We start from the raw sequence: 11,558 nt of genomic DNA, 5'->3' as shown, positions 1-11,558 counted from the left end.
TGGTGGAGCTTCTTTGAATTTCTTTGAAATTCAATGTTTAATTTGCAAGGTGGGCTTATATGTCCCTTCACCCATTTTGTCCTGATCTTTAACCAAGAAAAGACTGAGAGGGGATGATCCCTTTCTGGGGACAGCTGCATTCAGTGGCCCAACCTGCCTTTCCAAGTTGTGTAGAAAAGGAGCGGGTGAAGTGGGTAATATCAGGAATCTTTTAGAGTCAATTTTTGAGGGGTAGTCCTAACGTTCAATAACACCAGGTGGCTGGGGATGATAGGGAGTGTGGATGGAAATGTGGGTATTCCGTGAGTACCTTGACTGTCACTCCATTGTTAGTGACAAAAGGTGTACCATTTTCAGACTTCAGATTATTCAGGATGCTGATCACATGGCAGATTTGTTCAAGGACCACAATGGTGTGGCCACAGTGAGCTGATCAGAATTTTGTAGCCACCCCATAACTTGAAAATGCAGTCAGCAATGGGATACCCATGAGCAATAACCTTGAGATGGATTCAAAGGTTGGATATAGTCAAACTTCCAGGAGGAGGCAAAGTCAATGCCCTGTGTGCTGTGACCTGCCCAATCTGGAGACAACTGGGTCAACTTTCAGCGTGAGTCACAAATCTAGTGTGCACTGGTAGCTTCTGCATCAAAAATGAAGAATCCTTTACTCTGTGCCCTGTCTGTGATGATGGACATGTAGCTGTGACTAGTGCAATGACTGCAATCCAGTTAGCAACCGTGGCCAATCTGGGTGGTGCAGTCTTGACTCGTAGTTTGATTTCACTCACTTTGGGCATCTATGTGAACAATACATGATTTGCTTAGTAGCTGTGATTTATTTCCTCAGTTTACTGAGGTGCTAAAGAGAGAGGTCTGTAATCTGCCGGTGTGTATGGTTTTCTAAGCTACAGACCAAACAGCTAGGCTGTAAAGCATTGTAACAGGGAGGTATAGGCCAGAGCAGGGAGAATTACCTTGAGTTCTGCCCACCCAACAGAGCAGCCATGTCCATTCTTGTTTCTTCATAACGTGCTGAGTCAAAGCAGCCACAGCAGCCCACTGGACACCATTGGGTGTCGGCTTAACTGAACCACCAGTAAACCAGACTGAGGCATTTGGAGAGCCTCTGTGAATCCCACTGGGCCAATGGCTGCCATAGGCAATGATATCCCAAATGGCAACTGACAATTTTTTGTGTCAAGTGGATATGCTGTTGGGGTGTGGCTGGCTAAATTCCTGACCAAACCATTTCGATTCAATGAATGAAGCTCCCTAGGTCTTTCCTACATGCTTAGTTTTATAGACTGAGTTGACCCACCCAAAAGGTAAATCTCATGCCAGAAACTCAGGAGGGCTTCACGGATTAGGTGTTCAGTGTTTGCAAGAGCCCAGAGGCAAGCTAATTGCTGCTTTTCGAAAGGGATATATCCAGTATGTCAGGGAGGTTGCCTCTTTTCTTGCCTGTATCACAGAGACTTAAAACACACAGGAGTTTGTGGACCCCAAAGATGGAGTCTATTTATGGCTTTCCCAAATGGGAGGATCCCCGCTGGCACCTATGGAATGATTAAGTAAAACCATATTACACTTCTTCTGTAATGTGTTCATGAATGCGTATAACAACTTCCACGATACATGCACATAAAGAAGCAACAATAATAGTACATTGAATCAGCCCAAAGCTGATTGATCTAGCTTCATTGGTCTACTGTGAAGCCTGCCCAAAACCCCTAGAGTTGAATTCAGAAACCTCTTATCCCCAAGGAACCAGAAGAGACGGTGACTTGGGTACCTATTTCTAACAGAGCCGTGAAGGTTTGAGTCCCTCTGTTCTCTACAGTGACCCAGCTTACAAGGATAGGTGTGTATGGCCTTTGGTTCCATTTGGGGATGGGGAGACCTTGGCCTCAACACTAGCCATCTTTCTCCTGAAGGTGGCTAAAATCAGAGTACACCCAGGCCACACAGGAAGAAATCAGTGGGCATGAAGAGAGAGAGAGACTAGGTCCATATCAGTAAGCAAGACATGTTTCCTCTTTTGCTTTTTAGCAGCTTAGAATGCTTAGCCAGGGTGTTTACAACTTTGCCTTAGCCTTCATTTCTGCTGAAGGCCATTCTGAAGGCCAGGCAGAGACAAAAGATTAGTCTTACGTGGGAGCTTTTAAGAGTCTCTGTCGTCTCCCTTCCCAGTCTCTCTCTTCTCAGGTTTTTCTCTCTGTCTGTTGCTTTTTCTTGATTTTTGCCCCTCACCCCAGGCAAGTGTAGTCAATACTTGTGCGTTTAATGCTTTTATTGGAAGCTTCCCAGCAAGCTGCCTCAGCCCTGAGACAGCTCTCCTAAGGGCAAAACAGGGGCAGACTCGTGTGCAGGTTTCTCATGGAGCTGCCAGGAAGGTTGAACTGGACCACAGTCCTTGCAAAATAATGTCCGTATTATTCCCTCTGGCACTAGTAGGCTTGCAGTAGAAGTGTGGGCTGCTGTCCTTACAGCTGCTGTTGACCGAGGGTTTAGGGAGTGGTAGGTTGGAAGGTTAAAATCCCACACTGCTTTCCTACCACACAGCAGCTGCTTTTTATTCACTAAGCCTTCCATTTGGGCTGTAAGTTTTCATTTTGTGTTGTTAGTATTTAGAAGATTCCAGAGTTCTGCAGAAGGTGATTCTGATAGATCTGCCGGCACATTAGTTGTCAGAGGCACAAAGCCTTGGAGTTTCCTGTCCCAAAATTATGGTGGTCCCTCCCCTCCTTTTCCCTCCTTTGCTTCTAAGAAGCATCATTGTCTGATAATCTACTATGAAACATAAAAAAAAGCACGATGAGATGCCTATTGCTTGTACCAAGTGCAATAAGTAAAGAGTACTTTAAACATGAGCAAAGTGGGATGGGAAACTGTATTTTTCTGTACTGCATACTTTTCCTCCCTTGGTTGCATTTGATTTAACCCCTTTGTTCCTATTTTTTCTCCTCAGTCCCTCTAGCTTGTGATTGCCACAGTGGAAGAATCTAGAGTTTGCAGGCTACAAGTAAAAGCAGATATGCTGCATAACCCTCAGTCAGATGATATTCTTCAACATCGAGACTCAGATTGTGGTGGCACAAGTAACAAGCATTCATTGGATGAGGATGAGAGCAGTAACTTTATAACAAAGAACAGGAATTTGCTGAGCCCAGAGTACTGCATATGGGAGCCAGGAGAGGAACCTCCTGGGCCAGAAGCTGGATCAGATCCCTCTGATGGTCCACAAGATTCAGACTGCAACAGGAACAAAGGAAAAACCTCAGGTAATCATCTCTACTGTGTGGTTGGTCATTTTCACACGCTGCTCATTTAAATTACATTTTCTGTAGCGCAAGGTAACTACAGAAATTGGCCAGTTTTGAGGTAGATACTGTTTAGCTAATACACCTATTTTCTTTGGTCAGGGCTGCCTGATCAATTATATGTAGGAGTCAAAAACAGCAGAGTAGGAAACTCAATTTTAGGAGCCTTAGTTATTTCTCCCTGAAGAATCAAGGAGTGTTTTTCCTGAAAAAAATCTGTGGCCAGTTTGGCAGACGAAGTATTTGATTTGCCTTGTTGTTTGATCTTTTAAAGTAGTCTGACCAATAATTCCTGTGAAAACTGTATATTTGCTCAGTTTCCTTGAAGAACACTCACTAAAATTTGGAAATAATATATGTTGTCTATAGTTTAGAAAGTGGGCTAATACGACTGGTTTTCAGGGTTTGTTTTCTCCCTTCTGCCATGTTATTTTGGCAGTTAGGATTGAGAAGGTGATGAGTTAAAATAACAAATGAAATCTGAAATCCTGTTTTGCCTCACTGGTTGCCCCTCAGCTTTTTGTTCCTGTTGTCCCTAACATTTACCTTGTTTGATTTCAGTGATATCTGAAGTTATCAGAAGTTGTTATATATCTGAAGTTATCACACTTATAACTTGGAATTTTCTTTCTTAATCCATTTTCTGCTACCCTTTAAGACTTTAAAATTTATAGGAATACGAAAAGTCTTTATAATTTTCTGCAGACAAGACACATATGTTCAGAATCAGTAGCCTCAACAATGTGGGTGAGATATGGTCAGATGAAAATTGTTTCAGTAGTTGAAAATAGTTGGAGTTTAAAATCTTCATAAATTTGCAGTTTACTTTATTGTTATTTCTTACACATTCAATAATTATCTTATTTGGCCTTCATCTGAATGAGAAAAGGTTTCAGTACTGAAATTTTGTGTGCATAGGAAAGTATTCTTTTTGAAGTCAGCCTGTCTCTGCTCCCTCTCCCCACAGCAGTCTATACAGTATACCAAACATCAGTGTTTTCCTTGGATTTCTTTCAGTGAAAATAGCCTGCATACAAGAGTGCACATTTTAGAAAATAAAAAGTGCCTACTCCCAGCGTAAGAGACAGAACATTGTCGCTTACTTTGAAGCACTGTTTGCCCCCACCTATCTCACCTGCTTCTTCCTGCCAGAATTATTAAGTATTCTTTCAAAACTGTTTTCCCCAAGGGAAGAGCCAATTTGACTTCCTATTCTTGGCCCGAAACTTGGTTAACACCCGGAATATGCTTAGTTAATCATGAGTAAACAATCATGAATCAGATTGGTCATAGGAAAAGTTATGTGTCACAGGGGCTTATGTGCCTCTTAGATAGGCAGAGCGTACTAGCTGAACAGCCTTCTTAACTTCCTTGTATATTTGTCCTTGGCTAGGGGGTAGCTTTTAAAAACATTCCTGCCCTTGTAAAATGTCTTAATTAGGGATCAGCGGTTAGGCAAGAGCATTGAAACTTTCAGTAGGTGTTCTTCTTACTGTTTAAGTGCCAAACAGCTAACGGCTAGCAGTGTTGGTTGGTAAGTGAAGAAATTTGGGGAGCAGGGCCCTAGTAAAGCAGAATTTGAAAATAGTTTCTCTTATATAGCAGGTAAATCTCTATATCTAGTTAGAGAGTTAAATAATACTCTGGGTGTCTGAAGATAAGTTTTATCCAGAATTTACAGATTGGATTAATTTCACATTTCCAATAATTTTTTTTCCTTTTATCTTATTAATCATCAGGAAGAGAAGTATTATTACTGATGCAAGCCTTAAATGCTCTTTCAACTCCAGAGGAGAAGCTGGCAGCTCTCTGTAAGAAATATGCGGATCTCGTGAGTATTAAGGGAGCACGTCTCTCATAAAATATAGCAAAATGTGTATGTGCTTGATTAACTTGTAAAATATAATTTTGATATAGTTTCAAATGTAAAATTATTTTTTATCACAAAATTGAAGAGAAGGCTCTAACTTCTTGGGACCTAGTTTGATTGTATTGCCTCATTTTTTGATATGATACGTACAACGCTATGTTGCTTTCTGGGATGTGGAATAGATTTCCTGAAACTCAGTCAGTCTTACATTTCCAGGTCAGCATTGCTATTTGTATGTTCAGATGCCTAATAGCTGAGAGGATGTGATTTCTATATTTTAACTCAGGAATTCTAGACATGAAAGGGATATTAGAGATCAAAGCTGTAACCATTTTGATTGAAATTGTGAGTTACATGAAATAGTGTAGTAAAACAGTATTGTTTCTCAGGAAATATTTACTTAGCATCTACTATGTTCCAGACATTGTTAACTTTTTACACCTTCCAAAGACATTGACTTATTGAAGAGTTTGTTCTGGCCTATCTTATTTCAAGTAGCATTAGTTCTTTTCCTGGAGATATGGAGGCATGCTCAACATGGAAACGCTGCCATCCTTTGAAAAGCAAAGAATGGGAAAGTCATAGAACCTTTTGATGAGTAGTTCTGGGAAATTTTTAGAAGAGTTGGTTCTAATGTAAATGCTAAAATTCTTGCTTCTTTTGAACTATTTCTGTGAATTTTCACTGAGAAATTATGTGCATTTTCATCTGTTATTAAATCTGTTATTTTGTATCATAAACATTACTAAGTTTTGTCAGTAACTGGATTTAAGAGTAGAGCTGGAACAATTATAGTTACTATTCTTTCAAGTGGTGCCTGTATACCCCACTTAGCAGCCTGGCCTCTTGTGATATTGTGAGAAGCAGGAACCCTGAGCATCAATAAAAATGGCCTAGAATTGTCCAGTTGCAGAGATGGCGGTAATTGCTGTAGGATTGCTGGCCTGAGGAAGGGAACACTTCCATTGGATATGGAAGCCAGTCTCTCATGGTATTGCCGCACGAGGAAAATCAAATGAGAAGTAGTAGGAAAAGACGACAGAAACAACAAAGAAAAAAGAAAAAGAAAGGTGGAGAAAGGAGTGGAATTCAGGTAGAAAAAGCAGCAGAATGGAAGGTTGTCCTGGTGATGTGGCGGCAGCAGCCGCATGAAAGGATTAGGGAACAAAGAACAACATGGCTAGCACAGTGTTCTGGTGCAGTCCTTCCCAAACCCATTCAGATCACCTGGGGACCTTGTCAAACTGCAGATTTTGATTCACAAGATGGAAAGACACTTTAAAGCAGATCTGAGGTGGGAGTGGGGAGATGGCTAAGATAGTGAATTCTAACAAGATCCCAGGTGATGGCCAAAGATGTTGGCCAGGGACTACACTTTGAGAAAGAGGAAATAAGTGGTATTGAATTTATTTACTATGAATTTTTTTTTTGGAGGAGGATATGGTAAGAATTACTGCCTTTGTTTTAGGAAGTGGCACATTAGAGGCCTGTGTAATGAGTAGCCTCTCTTTGATTCAGTTTTATCCTTATGGAGCTCAGTAGTTCTAGTGAATAATAAAAAGTAGATGTATTTTGGTTTTTAAAGAATATTCTAAAACTTTATTTCTTGGAAAACTCATTTCCTAAAAAGCAGAGTTAGGATGTGTAACAGTGAGACCACTTTGGGAATATAACTTCACTATCAAAGAAACAAGAAAAGGGCCATTCACCATGTGGAGGTGAATAGTGGAGGCTGAGATGTGGACCCCACCTCCAGCATCATGACACACAATCAGGAGGGAACTGACAAACCCGGACCTTCTCCCTGAGGAACAAAGGGTTTATACTCCACATCAGGCACACCAGCTTTTAACATGTGCACCTGAGAGACGAGCTCACGAAACATCTGGCTTTGAACGCCAGTGGGGCTCACGTCTGTGAGACCCAGAGGGCTGTAGTGAACTGGGAAACACCTCTTAAAGAGCTGGTTTGCAGACTCACTTGCTCCGGGGCCCAGCACAGAAGCAGCTGTTGGAAAAGCATCCAGACTTTATGTGAAAGATACATTTGCTAATCTTAGAGTGTGGGCCTGAGGATCAGGGGCATGTTGGGACACTCCCCAGGGATGAGGCGCTGGCAGCTGCCATTTTCACACTCTCCCTCTACCTTGCTAAAGCCAGAAGACACCTTTTTTTTTTTTTAACTCTAGACTGTTTTTCTCTAAACCCTTTTTTTGCTTTGATGGGAGCCATCTTTGTGCACTCCCTAAGTTTTGCTAAAGCCGACAGCAGCCGTCTTCCTTTCTCTCAGCAGGTGGCATCTTCACACCCTCCCTCTGCCATGCACCACAGCACCAGTATCTCCCAGAGGGGAGCTTTTACACATGCCTGCTGACCCAATATTTGCAGCTGCTACCCAGGGGATGCCCACTGATCACCTGATCTGGGGGTCAGGGAGGCTTGCATTCCTGGGTCTCCTGGGACTACGACAAATGAAGATTCAATTCTTGTCAGACTAGCACCCTCCGGGCACTGCACAGAGAGCCTACTGAAACACACCCCAGTCTCTCTGAGAAAGAGGCCTATTACCTTGTCCAGGAGCTTTGCCTGACAGGCAGGCTTCTGGTTGGCACACTGATAGAAGCCTATGGAGGTGCTCAGGGAACAGATGCTGGTGGACACAACATTTACACTCTCCCTCTGCCTCACTCCAGCTCACTGGTTTCTTCCACAAATGTTCTGCATCCTTGTCTGGTCCCTGATTTTTGTGGCTGCTACCAGGGGATGCTTCTAATTCTACATCTCCTGGCTCTGGTGTCAAGGAGGCTTAAGCACACAGGTCCCACAGGACTGTAACCAATGGAGAAAGAGTTCTCAAACACCTACCACCCTTAGGGCACAGCAAGAGTCAACAGAGCCAGAAGCTAGTCTTTCTGTGAAAGAGGCCTATTAGCTTATCATAGCTGCAGCCTGAGGGGCAGGCTTCTAATTAAACATGCATCTAAGGGCTGACTGTAATCCTTTCCTGACACCTCGGAGGGTGCGGGCTATCACTGTGCTCTCCCTGTGCCCCTCCAGATGGCCAGAATCTCTCAGAGGGGAGCTCTTACATGTATCTGGTGCCCTGCTTTTGTGGATGCCTCCCAGAGGACACCCCTTGAATGCCTGGTCTAGAGGCCAGAGTGGCTTGTCTTCCTGGGTCTCTTGGGCTGTAACAATCAGAAAGATAGTTCTTGACTGGCTACCACACCCATGTCACTGCACAGACAGCCAACTGAAACACACTCCCTCTTTGCTTGTCCTGGAACTACAGCCTGAGAGCAGGCTTCCGTCTGGGCACACATCTAAAGGCCTACAGAGTTACTCTCTGAAAACACAGGCCAGAGGGTACCATCTTTGTGCTCCTTGGTTTTTCTACAGCTTGCCAGTATCTTCCAGAAGAAGCTTATACACTTGTCTTGAGTCCCTGTTTTTGCAATTACCACCCAGAGGACACCTCCAGATCACCTGGTCAGGTGGCCAGAAAGGGTTATCCATGCAGTCCCACAGGACTGTATATATTTGCGTACTTTAAAAGGGGTTGCCTGAGGGTCTGGCTTCTAATCAGCCTGAATGTAGGTGCTGACTGCGGTCCCCCCCTTTGGGACACTGACAGGTCTTGGCACTCCCACAGCAACTGAGAGCTATTAAGAATAAAATAGGCTGCTTGGACAATCATAAAGGTTTGAGGGACAGCCACAAGCCAGTCCATGTTGAATGATAAAAGTTCATGTCCTACATGAGGCCACTCTATTAATACTGGGAGAGGGGACAGTTTCATCCAATATATAGAACCAAATAGAGTCAAGAAAAATGAGGAAACAAAAGAATGTGATCCAAGTGAAAGAACCAGATAAAATCTCGCATGAAAACTTAACGAAATGCAGATAAGTAGTTTACCTGATAAAGTTTTCAAAGTAGTCATCATAAAGATACTTACCGAACTTGGGAGTACAATGATTGAACATAGTGAGAACTTCAACAAAGAGAAAGAAAATATATGAAATTACCAAATTAAAGTCACAGAGCTGAAGAATACAATGATTGCCCTGAAAAATACAGTAGAGGGGCTCACCAGCAGAAGAGATAAAGCATAAAAATGGATCAGCTACCTTGAAGCAAGTGCAATGGAACTCACAGAATCAGAGCAACAAAACGAGAAAAAAATTTTAAGAAGTGGAGATAGCTTAAGGGACAACATCAAGTGAACTAACACTTGCATTACAGGGGACTCAGAAGGAGCAGAGAGAGGGGGCAGAAAACTTATTTGAAAGAAAAACATTGAAAATTATCCTAATCTGGGGAAAGAGACAGACATCCAGAATCAGGAAGCCAAGGGAGCTCCACATATGATGAACTCAAAGCAAGGCAGATTATAATTAATGTGTTGAAAATGAAAGACAAGGAGTCAATCTCAAAAGCAGCAAGAGAAAAACAACTTGTTTCGTACAAGAGAACCCTGTTAGACTGTCAGCAGGTTTTTCAGCGGAAACTTTGCAGGTAGAAGGGAGTGGTACAATATAATCAAATTGCTGAAAAAAAAACCCACAAAACTTATACCCAAGGATAGTCTACCTGGCAAAGTTGTCATTCAGAATTGAAGGAGAGAAAAAGAGTTTTCCATACAAGCAAAACCCAGAAGAGTTCATTGTCACTAACCGGGCCTTACAAGAAATGTTAAAGCAAAAATCTCAGTAAACATAAATATATAGGAAAGGTAGTAGATTAATCATTTATAAAACTAGTATGAAGGTTAGAAGACAAGTGTAGTAAAAATAACTATAAGTACAATAATTAGCTAAGGGATACACATGATAAAAGGTGTAAAATGTGACATCAGAAACATAAAACATGGGAATTATAAAAAGGTAGAGCTTTAGAATGCATGCAAACTTAAGTTGTTATCCACTTAAAATAGACCGTTACCTATATGTCATTATAGGTAAGCCTCATGGTAACCAACAAGCAAAAGTCTATAGGAGATATCAAAAAGATAGTGAGAAAGGAATCTAAGCATACCAGTTAAGAAAGTCATCAAATCACAAATAAAGAGAGCAAGAGAAGAAGAAAGGAACAGAGAAACTACTACAAGAGAGCCGGAAAACAATTAACAAAATGTCAGTAATTAAATGCCTATCCATAATTGCTTTAAATGTAAATGGCTATATTTTCCATTCAAAAGTTGTAGAGCAGCTGAGTGGATTTTAAAAAAGATTCATCTATACCCCACCTACAAGAGATTAACTTCAGATGTAGGTACACATACAGACTGAAAGGGAAGGGACAGAAAAAGATAATTCATGGAAATGGAAACCGAAAGAAAGCTGAGGTAGTTATGTTAGACAAAATGGACTTTAAAACACTGTAAGAAGAGACAAAAAGGACATTACATAATGTTAAAGAAATCAACCCAACAAAAGAATACACTTGTAAATATTTATGTACCCAACCAAAGATCACGTAAATGTAAATATTAACAGTACTAGTGGGAGAAATAGACAGCAATACAATAATATTAGGGGAGTCTAATACTCCACTGACATCAATTGGAGAGGTCGTCTAGACAGAAACTCAATAAGGAAACATCAGCCATAAACAACATGTTAGACAAGCGGGACTTACCAGATATATATACAACATTCCATCGAAAAGCGGCAAAATCACGCATTGTTCTCAAGTGCACATGGAACAGTACGGAGGATAGATCATATGTTAGGCAACCAGACAAGTCTTAATAAATTGTGCAAGATTAAAATCATATGAAGCATCCTTGCTGACCACAGTGGTATGAAACTAGAAATCCAGTATAAGAACAAAACTGGAAAATTCACAAATCTGTGGAGATTAAACAAGATGTACTGAACAGTGGATGGATGAATGGAGGAATTAAAAGAGAAATCAAAAAATACCTTGAGACAAATGAAAATGCAAATGGAACAAATGAGATTCATGGCACTCAGCAACAGGAGTTTTAAGAGGGATGGTCATAACTCAAAACACAAGAAAAATCTAAAACAACCTCTCCTTACACCTCAAGGAACTAGAAAAAGAACAAACAAAGCTCTACGTTATTAGAAAGAAGGAAATAGCAGAGACCAGAGTGGACATAAAAGAAATAGAGACTATGAAAACAATACCAAAGGTTAATGAAACTAAGAACTGTTTCTTCAGAAAAGAAACCAAAACAAACCAAAATTGGTAAAGCTTTAGTTAGACTCACCAAGAGGGCTCAAATAAATGGAAGTGGAAATATTACAACTGATACCACAAAAATGCAAAGGATGAAAAGAGACGACTGTGAACAGTTATACACCAACAAACTGGACAACCTAGACAAAATGGACAAAT

General features: G+C 41.2%; 1 protein-coding gene across 1 annotated transcript in view; it reads left to right on the top strand.

Moving 5' to 3' along the window:
- Window positions 1-289: 289 nt before the first annotated feature.
- Window positions 290-11,558, top strand: part of LOC147911656 (gamma-taxilin-like) — a 126,349-nt gene continuing 115,080 nt past the window's right edge. The window contains exons 1-3 of the mRNA XM_087427825.1: window positions 290-424; window positions 2,981-3,284; window positions 5,063-5,154. Of these exons, the coding sequence (XP_087283951.1) occupies window positions 290-424; window positions 2,981-3,284; window positions 5,063-5,154 (531 nt within the window). The remainder of the gene's footprint in view (window positions 425-2,980; window positions 3,285-5,062; window positions 5,155-11,558) is intronic.

The sequence above is a fragment of the Ceratotherium simum genome, chromosome Y (assembly GCF_057802395.1).
Source record: "Ceratotherium simum simum isolate JZ-2026a chromosome Y, ASM5780239v1, whole genome shotgun sequence".
Lineage (NCBI taxonomy): Eukaryota > Metazoa > Chordata > Mammalia > Perissodactyla > Rhinocerotidae > Ceratotherium > Ceratotherium simum.
The sequence above is the reverse complement of the archived record's forward strand: the minus strand, read 5'-3'. Positions and strand labels throughout refer to the sequence as shown.